Genomic DNA, 16,336 nt, shown 5'->3' with positions numbered 1-16,336 from the left:
TTGATTATTAATGTTGTTATTGTTGTCCCTTTAACCTCTCTCTGACTCCACCACTTAGTAGTGATCTTTCTTTTTTTCTACTGTATTATTGACTGTATGTTTTGTTTATTCCATATGTAACTCTGTGTTGTTGTATGTGTCACACTGCTTTGCTTTATCTTGGCCAGGTCGCAATTGTAAATGAGAACTTGTTCTCAACTAGCCTACCTGGTTAAATAAAGGTGTTCTCAACTGGCCTACCTGGTTAAATAAAGGTGTTCTCAACTAGCCTACCTGGTTAAATAAAGGTGTTCTCAACTGGCCTACCTGGTTAAATAAAGGTGTTCTCAACTAGCCTACCTGGTTAAATAAAGGTGTTCTCAACTAGCCTACCTGGTTAAATAAAGGTGTTCTCAACTAGCCTACCTGGTTAAATAAAGGTGTTCTCAACTAGCCTACCTGGTTAAATAAAGGTGTTCTCTACTGGCCTACCTGGTTAAATAAAGGTGTTCTCAACTGGCCTACCTGGTTAAATAAAGGTGTTCTCTACTGGCCTACCTGGTTAAATAAAGGTGTTCTCAACTAGCCTACCTGGTTAAATAAAGGTGTTCTCAACTAGCCTACCTGGTTAAATAAAGGTGTTCTCAACTAGCCTACCTGGTTAAATAAAGGTGTTCTCAACTAGCCTACCTGGTTAAATAAAGGTGTTCTCAACTAGCCTACCTGGTTAAATAAAGGTGTTCTCTACTGGCCTACCTGGTTAAATAAAGGTGTTCTCAACTGGCCTACCTGGTTAAATAAAGGTGTTCTCTACTGGCCTACCTGGTTAAATAAAGGTGTTCTCAACTAGCCTACCTGGTTAAATAAAGGTGTTCTCAACTAGCCTACCTGGTTAAATAAAGGTGTTCTCAACTAGCCTACCTGGTTAAATAAAGGTGTTCTCAACTAGCCTACCTGGTTAAATAAAGGTGTTCTCAACTAGCCTACCTGGTTAAATAAAGGTGTTCTCAACTAGCCTACCTGGTTAAATAAAGGTGTTCTCAACTAGCCTACCTGGTTAAATAAAGGTGTTCTCAACTAGCCTACCTGGTTAAATAAAGGTGTTCTCAACTAGCCTACCTGGTTAAATAAAGGTGTTCTCAACTAGCCTACCTGGTTAAATAAAGGTGTTCTCAACTAGCCTACCTGGTTAAATAAAGGTGTTCTCAACTAGCCTACCTGGTTAAATAAAGGTGTTCTCAACTGGCCTACCTGGTTAAATAAAGGTGTTCTCAACTAGCCTACCTGGTTAAATAAAGGTGTTCTCAACTAGCCTACCTGGTTAAATAAAGGTGTTCTCAACTAGCCTACCTGGTTAAATAAAGGTGTTCTCAACTAGCCTACCTGGTTAAATAAAGGTGTTCTCAACTAGCCTACCTGGTTAAATAAAGGTGTTCTCAACTGGCCTACCTGGTTAAATAAAGGTGTTCTCAACTGGCCTACCTGGTTAAATAAAGGTGTTCTCAACTAGTCTACCTGGTTAAATAAAGGTGTTCTCAACTAGCCTACCTGGTTAAATAAAGGTGTTCTCAACTAGCCTACCTGGTTAAATAAAGGTGTTCTCAACTAGCCTACCTGGTTAAATAAAGGTGTTCTCAACTGGCCTACCTGGTTAAATAAAGGTGTTCTCAACTAGCCTACCTGGTTAAATAAAGGTGTTCTCAACTAGCCTACCTGGTTAAATAAAGGTGTTCTCAACTAGCCTACCTGGTTAAATAAAGGTGTTCTCAACTGGCCTACCTGGTTAAATAAAGGTGTTCTCAACTAGCCTACCTGGTTAAATAAAGGTGTTCTCAACTAGCCTACCTGGTTAAATAAAGGTGTTCTCAACTAGCCTACCTGGTTAAATAAAGGTGTTCTCAACTAGCCTACCTGGTTAAATAAAGGTGTTCTCAACTAGCCTACCTGGTTAAATAAAGGTGTTCTCAACTAGCCTACCTGGTTAAATAAAGGTGTTCTCAACTAGCCTACCTGGTTAAATAAAGGTGTTCTCAACTAGCCTACCTGGTTAAATAAAGGTGTTCTCAACTAGCCTACCTGGTTAAATAAAGGTGTTCTCAACTGGCCTACCTGGTTAAATAAAGGTGTTCTCAACTAGCCTACCTGGTTAAATAAAGGTGTTCTCAACTAGCCTACCTGGTTAAATAAAGGTGTTCTCAACTAGCCTACCTGGTTAAATAAAGGTGTTCTCAACTGGCCTACCTGGTTAAATAAAGGTGTTCTCAACTAGCCTACCTGGTTAAATAAAGGTGTTCTCAACTAGCCTACCTGGTTAAATAAAGGTGTTCTCAACTAGCCTACCTGGTTAAATAAAGGTGTTCTCAACTAGCCTACCTGGTTAAATAAAGGTGTTCTCAACTAGCCTACCTGGTTAAATAAAGGTGTTCTCAACTGGCCTACCTGGTTAAATAAAGGTGTTCTCAACTAGCCTACCTGGTTAAATAAAGGTGTTCTCAACTAGCCTACCTGGTTAAATAAAGGTGTTCTCAACTAGCCTACCTGGTTAAATAAAGGTGTTCTCAACTAGCCTACCTGGTTAAATAAAGGTGTTCTCAACTAGCCTACCTGGTTAAATAAAGGTGTTCTCAACTAGCCTACCTGGTTAAATAAAGGTGTTCTCAACTAGCCTACCTGGTTAAATAAAGGTGTTCTCAACTAGCCTACCTGGTTAAATAAAGGTGTTCTCAACTAGCCTACCTGGTTAAATAAAGGTGTTCTCAACTAGCCTACCAGGTTAAATAAAGGTGTTCTCAACTAGCCTACCTGGTTAAATAAAGGTGTTCTCAACTGGCCTACCTGGTTAAATAAAGGTGTTCTCAACTGGCCTACCTGGTTAAATAAAGGTGTTCTCAACTGGCCTACCTGGTTAAATAAAGGTGTTCTCAACTAGCCTACCTGGTTAAATAAAGGTGTTCTCAACTAGCCTACCTGGTTAAATAAAGGTGTTCTCAACTAGCCTACCTGGTTAAATAAAGGTGAAATTAAAAAAATAAAATAAAAAATCTTTATCATGGTTCTTTGAGCAGGATGACGTAACCTGGGTTACAAAAGGGATTACTGGAACATTTTTCTAAGTTTACCAGTAAACTACCAGAATTTAGGTAACTTTCAACGTTCATTTTTTAATATGTTTTAAAATAAAATGACGTGTAGTGGTCTTTTTTGGGTACGTCAGATTACCACAGGTGTCTAATGATCTCTTGTCCTCTGCGTGGCCTTAGAACATGGGAAAATATATGGAAAAATATATGGGAAAATATATGGGAAAATATATGGGAAAATATATGGGAAAATATATGGAAAAATATATGGGAAAATATATGGGAAAATATATGGGAAAATATATGGGAAAATATATGGGAAAAATATATGGGAAAATATATGGGAAAATATATGGGAAAATATATGGAAAAATATAAAAATATATGGGAAAATATATGGGAAAATATATGGGAAAATATATGGGAAAATATATGGAAAAATATATGGGAAAATATATGGGAAAATAGAATGCCAAAAGCTGTGAAAAACATTATCCTATATATAAACCATCTACTTAGTGAATACCATTGGTGTTTAATATGAGAGGTTTCACCATGAAATATATATTTTACATTTTATTACTGTGTACATGCTGTTTGTTGTCAATGTTTTGTTGTCAAACTGGTAGCAATTATTTAAAAAAAAACGTGAAGAGATGCAATGTTGACCTTTCACTAAGCCTCATTCCCATTGGTTACTGTAGTAACCTCAGACAAGATTATCCCGGGTATAGCCGGATGAGATCTTTAAGGTCGGGTTCCTCCCCAAGGTACTAGGAGTCAAACAGACAGGCCTGGATGAGATCTTTAAGGTCAGGGCCCTCCCCAAGGTACTAGGAGTCAAACAGACAGGCCTGGATGAGATCTTTAAGGTCAGGGCCCTCCCCAAGGTACTAGGAGTCAAACAGACAGGCCTGGATGAGATCTTTAAGGTCAGGGCCCTCCCCAAGGTACTAGGAGTCAAACAGACAGGCCTGGATGAGATCTTTAAGGTCAGGGCTCTCTCCAAGGTACTTGGAGTCAAACAGACAGGCCTGGATGAGATCTTTAAGGTCAGGGCCCTCCCCAAGGTACTAGGAGTCAAACAGACAGGCCTGGATGAGATCTTTAAGGTCAGGGCCCTCTGCAAGGTACTGGGAGTCAAACAGACAGGCCTGGATGAGATCTTTAAGGTCAGGACTCTCCCCAAGGTACTTGGAGTCAAACAGACAGGCCTGGATGAGATCTTTAAGGTCAAGGCCTTCTGCAACGCTCACCCAGACTTTGAACTACTCCCCTCTAGGCGCAGGTATAGGAGACCCCTCGGCAGGAAAAACAGAACTAGACAATCATTTGTGCCAGGTGTGATATCCCTCCTAAATAGTTTGGGCTAATGTTGCTGTCGACTCATTAAGGCCAGCAGGCTAATGTTCCTATCCACCCAGTAAGGCCAGCAGGCTAATGTTCCTATCCACTCAGTAAGACCAGCAGGCTAATGTTCCTATCCACTCAGTAAGACCAGCAGGCTAATGTTCCTATCGACTCAGTAAGACCAGCAGGCTAATGTTCCTATCCACTCAGTAAGACCAGCAGGCTAATGTTCCTATAGACTCAGTAAGGCCAGCAGGCTAATGTTCCTATCCACTCAGTAAGACCAGCAGGCTAATGTTCCTATCCACCCAGTAAGGCCAGCAGGCTAATGTTCCTATAGACTCAGTAAGACCAGCAGGCTAATGTTCCTATCGGCTCAGTAAGGCCAGCAGGCTAATGTTCCTATAGACTCAGTAAGACCAGCAGGCTAATGTTCCTATAGACTCAGAAAGGCCAGCAGGCTAATGTTCCTATAGACTCAGTAAGGCCAGCAGGCTAATGTTCCTATAGACTCAGTAAGACCAGCAGACTAATGTTCCTATAGACTCAGTAAGGCCAGCAGGCTAATGTTCCTATCCACCCAGTTCCTATCCACCCAGTAAGGCCAGCAGGCTAATGTTCCTATAGTCTCAGTAAGGCCAGCAGACTAACGTTCCTATCCACCCAGTAAGGCCAGCAGGCTAATGTTCCTATAGACTCAGTAAGACCAGCAGGCTAATGTTCCTATAGACTCAGAAAGGCCAGCAGGCTAATGTTCCTATAGACTCAGTAAGGCCAGCAGGCTAATGTTCCTATAGACTCAGTAAGGCCAGCAGACTAACGTTCCTATCCACCCAGTAAGGCCAGCAGGCTAATGTTCCTATAGACTCAGTAAGGCCAGCAGGCTAATGTTCCTATAGACTCAGTAAGGCCAGCAGGCTAATGTTCCTATAGACTCAGTAAGGCCAGCAGACTAATGTTCCTATCCACTCAGTAAGACCAGCAGGCTAATGTTCCTATAGACTCAGTAAGGCCAGCAGGCTAATGTTCCTATAGACTCAGTAAGACCAGCAGGCTAATGTTCCTATAGACTCAGTAAGGCCAGCAGGCTAATGTTCCTATAGACTCAGTAAGGCCAGCAGGCTAATGTTCCTATAGACTCAGTAAGGCCAGCAGGCTAATGTTCATATCCACTCAGTAAGACCAGCAGGCTAATATTCCTATCCACTCAGTAAGGCCAGCAGACTAATGTTCCTATCCACCCAGTAAGGCCAGTAGGCTAATGTTCCTATAGACTCAGTAAGGCCAGCAGGCTAATGTTCCTATAGACTCAGTAAGGCCAGCAGGCTAACGTTCCTATAGACTCAGTAAGACCAGCAGGCTAATGTTCATATCCACTCAGTAAGACCAGCAGACTAATGTTCCTATCCACCCAGTAAGGCCAGTAGGCTAATGTTCCTATCCACCCAGTAAGGCCAGTAGGCTGTTCCTATCAACTCAAAGCCAGCAGGCTAATGTTCCTATCCACTCAGTAAGACCAGCAGGCTAATATTCCTATCCACTCAGTAAGGCCAGCAGACTAATGTTCCTATCCACCCAGTAAGGCCAGTAGGCTAATGTTCCTATCCACCCAGTAAGGCCAGTAGGCTGTTCCTATCAACTCAAAGCCAGCAGGCTAATGTTCCTATCCACCCAGTAAGGCCAGTAGGCTGTTCCTATCCACCCAGTAAGGCCAGTAGGCTAATGTTCCTATCCACCCAGTAAGGCCAGTAGGCTGTTCCTATCAACTCAAAGCCAGCAGGCTAACCTTCTAAAACATTTTTTTTTTTAATGTTTAATTGGTATGTAACTGTTATAAAAGTTATATTGTCAATATTTTTTTGTATTTAAACACCACTTTAAATGTGTACATGACACTGAGAGAGCAGGGAGACCATCCCTAACCCAACATGATGTAGGGAGACCATCCCTAACCCAATGTGATGAGAGAGTAGGGAGATCATCCCTAACCCAACATGATGCAGGGAGACCATCCCTAACCCAACATGATGCAGGGAGACCATCCCTAACCCAACATGATGTAGGGAGACCATCCTTAACCCAACATGATGAGAGAGCAGGGAGACCATCCCTAACCCAACATGATGTAGGGAGACCATCCCTAACCCAACATGATGAGAGAGCAGGGAGACCATCCCTAACCCAACATGATGTAGGGAGACCATCCCTAACCCAACATGATGTAGGGAGACCATCCCTAACCCAACATGATGTAGGGAGGCCATCCCTAACCCAACATTATGTAGGGAGGCCATCCCTAACCCAACATGATGTAGGGAGGCCATCCCTAACCCAACATGATGTTGACATGGCCATTGTCGTTGTTTAATTGGCGCTGTAATGAACATCACAGGTCTGCTACTGCTGCGTCAACACTTGTTATTTACACACTAAATTACCCAGGAGGCATCATGCCGGTCGTACTGGACACAGAGGATGGTAACATCACCAAGAGGCCAATTAGTCAATGAGACAGTGTGACTGGGAGTCCAATTAGCCAATGAAATGTGCCGACTGGGAGTCAGTGAAGAATTACTCTCTAACTATGACCATTAATTATCAACAATTATTGATGTCCTGTCCTGTGTCTTAGATTATCAACAACAGCCTTCCTGTCCTGTCCTGTGTCTTTGATTTTCAACAACAGCCTTTACTGTCCTGTCCTTTTCTGTGAGTTTGATTATAAACCACAGCCTTCCTTTCCTGTCCTGTCCTGTGTCATAGATTATCAACAACAGCCTTTACTGTCCTGTCCTTTTCTGTGAGTTTGATCATAAACCACAGTCTTCCTGTCCTGTCCTGTGTCTTTGTCCACAGATCTGCACATATAAAGGAAGATTATTCTGATGTAGTTTTTAGTTTTTTTTATTTTTTCTTAAAGGAACTTTAGTCTAGCTGGCGGATTGAATAGAAAAATGTGCTCTGATTTTGTTGTCAGATGTCATTCAGGTATATGTGAAACCGTTTCACGTTGTAATTAGGTGTTTAAATTATGCGTGCACAATCTTCGTGTATATCTTTGTGAGGTCATAGTGTACATTTTGTTGCACTTGTTTTCCACTCTTTGTAATCTCTACACCCTTTTTATTCTGCAACTATGGAGCAAGTAGTTATGAGGTGACAATAATTTCTTTACTTTATCTTAAAGTAAACATAGGCACTAGGACTAGGACTTAAATGAACTTTTTTGGTCAACCAGCCACTGTGGCAGGCAGATTTAAAAATCTACCAGTCACTTCGATTTGTTGCCGAGTCCAAATATTTTTTGACGCTAAATTTACACAAACAAAACCCCAAAACAGATGAGTATGCTTTGTAATGTTTCTAAAAAAACAAACAATACATTTAAATGTATCACTCATAAGAAGTAATGTGCTATATTGTGTAATTTCATTTTTTTTTTCAAATTTATTGTAAACTGAGACTTTTAACGAAAATATCAAAAGATAAGACAAATGTTCACCTGCCCCTTTAAAAGACAGGCGGTAACACGAGAGAGTCTGAGGAGCAGTGTTGTCTTCTCTTCCATTTGCAGTTTAAACTCAAACATTGTAAAACAACCCATCACTCTTAAGTACCAACTCAGTGTTCTTATAGTCAGAGTGTCCTCTCTGATATTAAAAAGTTGGGAGTTCGATCCCCGGGGGCCAAGTCAAACCCAAGACTATAAAAATGGTACAATCTGTTTCTGCTTGGCACTTAGCATTAAGGAGATAGATTTGGTGGGTAAGGCCCTGCGGCTCTAGCATCCTGTCCGGGTGGTGTACGTGAACATCAAGCACCACCCGTTACAGAAACAGGAAATAGGCTCCTGTTCCTGCGAGCCGCTTCGCACAAGAAAAGAAGACTCGTGCAAGGCTACTTGCATCACTCTGAACATCAGACTCAACTGATCCAACATAAAGATGAATAACAAGGTTTGAAACAGACATAAATTAAATTTAAAAAAATATATATTTCCAAGTACAACATGGTTTATTGTATTCAGTACAACACAAGTCAATTATCACAAGTCTATTTTATTACATGTAAAACACTTAAGCAAGTGAACTCTAATCTCTTTAGTTCTATAACCGTATATGACAGGATTAAAACAGCCAGGAACTAGAAGATACATCAGACTAATAAACACGCGGAAATCAGGAGGGACAGCGTTCACCCTATAGCCAATGAACGCTGTAATTGCACTTAAATAAGCAACACAAATTACCATGATATGAGTACTGCAGGTATCAATGGCCTTCTGCCGCGAATCTCCTGATGGTGATTTCAATATAGCCATAAAGATGAGCACATAGGAATACACTATGAATATACAGTCGGTAGTCGGTATGCAGAAGGCCACTATACCGGCAATGTAGTTTCTGGAAACGTTACCACAAGCCAGACTTACCACTGATGTGTGCTCACAAAAACAATGGTACATCGTATTGGACTTGCAAAATTTAAGAGGTATTATCAAACCAACCATCACAATAATCACAACAGTGTTTCGAATCACAAACACCGCGTTGAAAATAAGAGAATGAGTCACGTTGATATAGTCGTTGTATCTCAGAGGAAGACAGATAGCAACGTAACGATCTATAGCCATCCCCAGTAAGATAGTGGATTGAAAACAGGCACAGTAATGAATGCAAAACATCTGAACAAGACATTCCTCTCTGGAAATCAAGTTAATGTTAGATAGGAAACTAACCAGCGTCCTGGGTACAAACATCACAGGCACAGCAATGCCCAGAGCTGATATGGCTCCTATAAGGATATACATAGGACCGTGTAACGTGTGTTGTTTGGTAATCACTAGAATAAGAGCAGAGTTAGCAACTAGAGAGTAAACAAAAACCAAACAGAGAGGGGCGAAGAGAAGAGGACGATACTGTAGAAGACTGCCGAATCCATTCAGGTAGAGGGTTTGGTGAGAGACGTTGCTTGGTGAGCTTTCCATGCCAACCTCAGAACCACAAGTCACTACGATGGATAAATCACAAAGAAAACACTTTCACTAGAATGACAGTTTGTTGCAAGAAGAAGTTATACTGTACCTTCATTACATCAGCTTTTATAAATCAACAACACATAGTGACGCGATGCAGATCCAAAACAACAGAACACACAGTGACGCAATGCAGATCCAAAACAGCAGAACACATAGTGACGCAATGCAGATCCAAAACAACAGAACATAGTGACGCAATGCAGATCCAAAACAGCAGAACACAGTGACGCAATGCAGATCCAAAACAACAGAACACACAGTGACGCAATGCAGATCCAAAATAACAGAACACACAGTGAAGCAATGCAGATCCAAAACAGCAGAACACATAGTGACGCAATGCAGATCCAAAACAACAGAACACAGTGACGCAATGCAGATCCAAAACAACAGAACACACAGTGACGCAATGCAGATCCAAAACAACAGAACACACAGTGACGCAATGCAGATCCAAAATAACAGAACACAGTGACGCAATGGAGATCCAAAACAACAGAATTAATTGGAAAAAGGGAAATATCAGGTCATAAAAGACTTACCCACAAGAACAGATACATGTTAACATATGAAGCAAAGCACCGTCATCAACATGACCAGGGGTAGGGGGTGAGGATAAGGGAAGGGAAAGGGGTAAGGGTAAGGAGACCTACCTGTGCTGTAGAACACTGGAGAGGCTCTGAATACCAGACGGGGTTAGGGGGTAGGAGGCTCTGAATACCAGATGGGGTTCTGAATACCAGACAGGGGTAGGAGGCTCTGAATACCAGATGGGGTTAGGGGGGTAGGAGGCTCTGAATACCAGACGGGGTTAGGGGGTAGGAGGCTCTGAATACCAGATGGGGTTAAGGGGTAGGAGGCTCTGAATACCAGACAGGGTTAGGGGGTAGGAGGCTCTGAATACCAGATGGGGTTAGGGGGTAGGAGGCTCTGAATACCAGATGGGGTTAGGGGGGTAGGAGGCTCTGAATACCAGACGGGGTTAGGGGGTAGGAGGCTCTGAATACCAGATGGGGTTAGGGGGTAGGAGGCTCTGAATACCAGATGGGGTTAGGGGGTAGGAGGCTCTGAATACCAGATGGGGTTAGGGGGGTAGGAGGCTCTGAATACCAGACGGGGTTAGGGGGTAGGAGGCTCTGAATACCAGATGGGGTTAGGGGGTAGGAGGCTCTGAATACCAGATGGGGTTAATACCAGACAGGGTTAAGGGGGTAGGAGGCAATACCAGGGGGTAGGAGGCTCTGAATACCAGATGGGGTTAAGGGGGTAGGAGGCTCTGAATACCAGATGGGGTTAGGGGGGTAGGAGGCTCTGAATACCAGACGGGGTTAGGGGGTAGGAGGCTCTGAATACCAGACGGGGTTAAGGGGGTAGGAGGCTCTGAATACGTGACAGGAGAATATGATAAGTATTACAGGTTCAAGTTTATCTTATGTGAAAACACATACCTCCCTCATTATTCCTTCAGCAACTCTTCACCTCCCGCTTTGCCTCCTGCTTAAATCTCCTTCTAACCCTAACCCTTAAATGCCCTTCCCTCCTGTCCCTAATCCTAACCCTCTCGTCCCCTGGTAGAGCGTTGGGCCATTGCTGTAATACAGATGTCCACACAGGAGTCCAATCATACTGGCCAAAACACTGTGTACCAACAGCATGTTGTGATGACGTGATATTTGGGCCAAAATAGGTGAGTACAAACAGTTCTCATTAGAATCCCAAGGTGAAGCCAGGGGCTGGACAGCGTGTCCTGACGGACAGATGCGAACGTATTGCGTTCACTAACAAGACTGAGGATGTACAGAGCGGTTTTGAATAATGTCATGTGTACTAACACTAGAATTAACGCTATCCTCTACATTTTACTGTGCATGATATACAAAATGAGATTTACCCAGAAAACCAACAAAGACAACATATTACACCAACAAACAAAAAAACATGTTGGTGTCAATTAGTTCTAGAATGAGTCGAGTTGGTTGTGAGGTAGTTACGACCAATTAGTTCTAGAATGAGTCGAGTTGTGTTGGTTGTGAGGTAGTTACGACCAATTAGTTCTAGAATGAGTCGAGTTGTGTTGGTTGTGAGGTAGTTAAGACCAATTAGTTCTAGAATGAGTTGAGTTGTGTTGGTTGTGAGGTAGTTACGACCAATTAGTTCTAGAATGAGTCGAGTTGGTTGTGAGGTAGTTACGACCAATTAGTTCTAGAATGAGTTGTGTTGGTTGTGAGGTAGTTACGACCAATTAGTTCTAGAATGAGTTGTGTTGGTTGTGAGGTAGTTACGACCAATTAGTTCTAGAATGAGTTGTGTTGGTTGTGAGGTAGTTACGACCAATTAGTTCTAGAATGAGTTGAGTTGTGTTGGTTGTGAGGTAGTTATGACCAATTAGTTCTAGAATGAGTTGAGTTGTGTTGGTTGTGAGGTAGTTACGACCAATTAGTTCTAGAATGAGTTGAGTTGTGTTGGTTGTGAGGTAGTTACGACCAATTAGTTCTAGAATGAGTTGAGTTGTGTTGGTTGTGAGGTAGTTACGACCAATTAGTTCTAGAATGAGTTGTGTTGGTTGTGAGGTAGTTACGACCAATTAGTTCTAGAATGAGTTGAGTTGTGTTGGTTGTGAGGTAGTTATGACCAATTACGACCAATTAGTTCTAGAATGAGTTGTTGTGTTGTTGGTTGTGAGGTAGTTACGACCAATTAGTTCTAGAATGAGTTGAGTTGTGTTGGTTGTGAGGTAGTTACGACCAATTAGTTCTAGAATGAGTTGAGTTGTGTTGGTTGTGAGGTAGTTACGACCAATTAGTTCTAGAATGAGTTGAGTTGTGTTGGTTGTGAGGTAGTTACGACCAATTAGTTCTAGAATGAGTTGAGTTGTGTTGGTTGTGAGGTAGTTACGACCAATTAGTTCTAGAATGAGTTGAGTTGTGTTGGTTGTGAGGTAGTTACGACCAATTAGTTCTAGAATGAGTTGAGTTGTGTTGGTTGTGAGGTAGTTACGACCAATTAGTTCTAGAATGAGTTGAGTTGTGTTGGTTGTGAGGTAGTTACGACCAATTAGTTCTAGAATGAGTTGAGTTGTGTTGGTTGTGAGGTAGTTACGACCAATTAGTTCTAGAATGAGTTGAGTTGTGTTGGTTGTGAGGTAGTTACGACCAATTAGTTCTAGAATGAGTTGAGTTGTGTTGGTTGTGAGGTAGTTACGACCAATTAGTTCTAGAATGAGTTGAGTTGTGTTGGTTGTGAGGTAGTTACGACCAATTAGTTCTAGAATGAGTTGAGTTGTGTTGGTTGTGAGGTAGTTACAACCAATTAGTTCTAGAATGAGTTGAGTTGTGTTGGTTGTGAGGTAGTTACGACCAATTAGTTCTAGAATGAGTTGAGTTGTGTTGGTTGTGAGGTAGTTACGACCAATTAGTTCTAGAATGAGTTGAGTTGTGTTGGTTGTGAGGTAGTTACGACCAATTAGTTCTAGAATGAGTTGAGTTGTGTTGGTTGTGAGGTAGTTACGACCAATTAGTTCTAGAATGAGTTGAGTTGTGTTGGTTGTGAGGTAGTTACGACCAATTAGTTCTAGAATGAGTTGAGTTGTGTTGGTTGTGAGGTAGTTATGACCAATTAGTTCTAGCATGAGTTGAGTTGTGTTGGTTGTGAGGTAGTTAAGACCAATTAGTTCTAGAATGAGTTGAGTTGTGTTGGTTGTGAGGTAGTTACGACCAATTAGTTCTAGAATGAGTTGAGTTGTGTTGGTTGTGAGGTAGTTACGACCAATTAGTTCTAGAATGAGTTGAGTTGTGTTGGTTGTGAGGTAGTTACGACCAATTAGTTCTAGAATTAAACCAATCAAAATATATTTTATATTTGAGATCTTCAAAGTAGCCAGCCTTTGCCTTGATGACAGTTTTTCACACTTTTGGCATTCTCTCAACCAGCTTCATGAGGTAGTCACCTGGAATGCATTTCAATTAACAGGTGTGCCTTGTTAAAAGTTCATTTCTGGAATTGATTTCCTTCTTAATGCATTTGAGCCAATCAGTTGTGTTGTGACAAGGTAGGGGTGGTATACAGAAGATAGCCCTTTTTGGTAAAAAAAAAACAAGTCTATATTATGGCAAGAACAGCTCAAATAAGCAAAGAGAAACGACAGTCATTACTTTAAGACATGAAGGTCAGTCAATCTGGAAAAGTTCAAGAACTTTGAAAGTTTCTTCAAGTTCAGCCACAAAAACCATCAAGAGCTATGATGAAACTGGCTCTCATGCAGACCGCCACAGGAAAGGAAAACCCAGAGTTGCCTCTGCTGCAGAGGATACGTTCATTAGTTAACAGCCTCAGAAATTGCAGCCCAAATAAGTTGTTAATGTCACACCTGCTCCCGCTCCCTCTCTCTGGCGCTCGAGGGCGCCAAGCGGCTCATCATTACGCACACCTGTCACCATCATTACGTGCATCAGCGCTCATTGGATTCACTTAGACTCCATCACGTTTTGATTGCCTTCCCTATATCTGCCTGTTCCTCTGTTTCATCCCCATGTCAGCATTATTGTTGTTTTGTTTCCCCTGTCCAGACACGGTCCTGGTTCTGTTTCATCCCCATGTCAGCATTATTGTCGTTTTGTTTTCCCTGTCCAGACACGGTCCTGGTTCTGTTTCATGTCCTTGTTTATTAAATGTTCCCTGTACTTGCTTCTCATCTCCAAGTGTCTGTCCTCGCAGTTCAAGTAACAGACACATCTCAACATCAACTGTTCAGAGGGGACTGCGTGAATCAGGTCTTCATGCTCAAATTGCTGCAAAGAAACCACTACTAAAGGAAACCAATAAGAAGAAGAGACTTGCTTGGGACAAGAAACACGAGCAATGGACATTAGACTGGTGGAAATGTGTCCTTTGGTCTGATGAGTCCAAATTTGACATTTTTGGTTCTAACCGCCTGGGGTGAAAGAGGAACGATTATGATAGCGGAAACCAAGTCTAGATTTAAAGCCTGCAACTTTAATATGTACTGAGACAAGGACAGTGTACCGTCTAGCCATACTCCCAAGTACTTGTATGAGGTGACTACCTCAAAGTCTAAACCCTCAGATGTAGTAATCACACCGTTGGGGTGAGGGGCATTCTTCTTACCAAACCACATGGCCTTTGTTTTGGAGGTGTTCAGAACAAGGTTAAGGGCTTAAGGGCAGAGAAAGCTTGTTGGGCACTAAGAAAGCTTTGTTGTAGAGCGTTTAACACAAAATCCGGGGAGACTGTATCATCTGCATATAAATTTAGAAGGGAGCTTCCTACTGCCTGTGCTATGTTGTTGATGTAAATTGAGATGAGTGTGGGGCCTAGGATCGAGCCTTGGGGTACTCCCTTGGTGACAGGCAGTGTCTGAGACAGCAGATAGTCTGACTTTATACACTCCACTCTTTGAGAGAGGTAGTTAGCAAACTAGGCCAAAGCCCCTCAGAGACACCAATACTCCTTAGCCGGCCCACAAGAATTGTCACACCCTGATCAAATCAAATCTAACACCCTGATCATTTCACCTGTCCTCGTTATTGTCTCCACCCGCTCCAGGTGCCGCTTATTTTGTATTTATCCCTGTGTTTCCTGTCTCTCTGTGCCAGTTCATCTTGTATGTTCCAAGTCAACCAGCATTTTTTCCCGTACTCCTTCCTTTGCTATTTTCTTGTTCTAGTCCTCCCGGTTTTGACCCTGACTGACCATTGTGCCTGCCTTGACCACAAGCCTTTCTGCCACTCTGTACCTCCTGGACTCTGATCTGGTTTTGATCTTTTGCCTGTCCACTACTATTCTCTTGCCTATTTGATTTTTTAACATTGTAAGACTCCAACCATCTGCCTCCTGTGTCTGCATCTGGGTCTCGCCTTGTGTTATGATAGAACGGAATGGTCTACCGTATCAAAAGCTTTGGCCAAGTCAATAAAAATAGCAGCATAACATTGCTTAGAATCAAGGGCAATGGTGACATCATTGAGGACCTTTAAGGTTGCAGTAACACATCCATAACCTGAGCAGAAACCAGATGCATACCAGATGCATACCAGAGAGAATACTATAGACATCAAGAAAGCCAATCAGTTGATTATGGACAAGTATTTCCAACACTTTTGATAAACAGGGCAAAATAGAAATGGGCCTATAACAGTTAGGATCAGCTTGATCTACAATGCTATTATATTTGGTGATGTTACGTAGACTACTAATGAATCATTATGTGATCTTCCAAGACATTGATTCAGCTTTGATCTAACTTTACTAAAGAAGCACCTCTGTGAGAAGTGGCAGATTGATGCTCAGGTACATCTCTTCATTCCACTGCACTGAATGAGCTAATTTAAGAGCACCAGCTGCACCTAGCCCATTCTTTTTTTCTTGCGTAAAATTTGGTGATGCAGAAACGAGGGACCACAAGTGTGGCTGTTTTATGAATATCTGGAATATGTAGCCAAGGAAACAATTCTGGATGGTCTCAGGGAATGGAAAAACGGTTAGGATGGGAGACTTTTAAAAGAGGATTGGGTGAGGTAGCTGCAAATATGTTGAATGAGCAACTAATAAGCATTTAGACTCGAGAGCCTCACAAGTTTGACAAAATTACCTTACATTTTTCAGGCTAATACAGTCGTGGCCAAAAGTTTTGAGAATGACACAAAAACTGCTGCCTCAGTTTGTGTGATGGCAATTTGCATATACTTCAGAATGTTATGAAGAGTGATCAGATGAATTGCAATTAATTGCAAAGTCCCCCTTCGCCATGCAAATGAACTGATTCCCCAAAAAACATTTCCACTTCATTTCAGCCCTGCCACAAAAGGACCAGCTGACATCATGTCAGTGATTCTCCCGTTAACACAGGTGTGAGTGTTGACGAGGACAAGGC

At 42.1% G+C, this 16,336-nt stretch overlaps 1 protein-coding gene across 1 annotated transcript in view; it reads right to left on the bottom strand.

The window, feature by feature from the left end:
- Positions 1-4,132: 4,132 nt before the first annotated feature.
- Positions 4,133-16,336, bottom strand: part of LOC139382667 (uncharacterized) — a 30,381-nt gene continuing 18,177 nt past the window's right edge. Inside the window, exons 3-4 of the mRNA XM_071126755.1 lie at positions 8,475-9,419; positions 4,133-4,284 (exon numbers count right to left, since the gene is read on the bottom strand). Coding sequence (XP_070982856.1) covers positions 4,133-4,284; positions 8,475-9,419 — 1,097 coding nt within the window. The remainder of the gene's footprint in view (positions 4,285-8,474; positions 9,420-16,336) is intronic.

This window comes from Oncorhynchus clarkii, chromosome 24 (assembly GCF_045791955.1).
Source record: "Oncorhynchus clarkii lewisi isolate Uvic-CL-2024 chromosome 24, UVic_Ocla_1.0, whole genome shotgun sequence".
NCBI lineage: Eukaryota > Metazoa > Chordata > Actinopteri > Salmoniformes > Salmonidae > Oncorhynchus > Oncorhynchus clarkii.
Note: the sequence above shows the minus strand (reverse complement) of the source record. Positions and strands in the feature narration are given on the sequence as shown.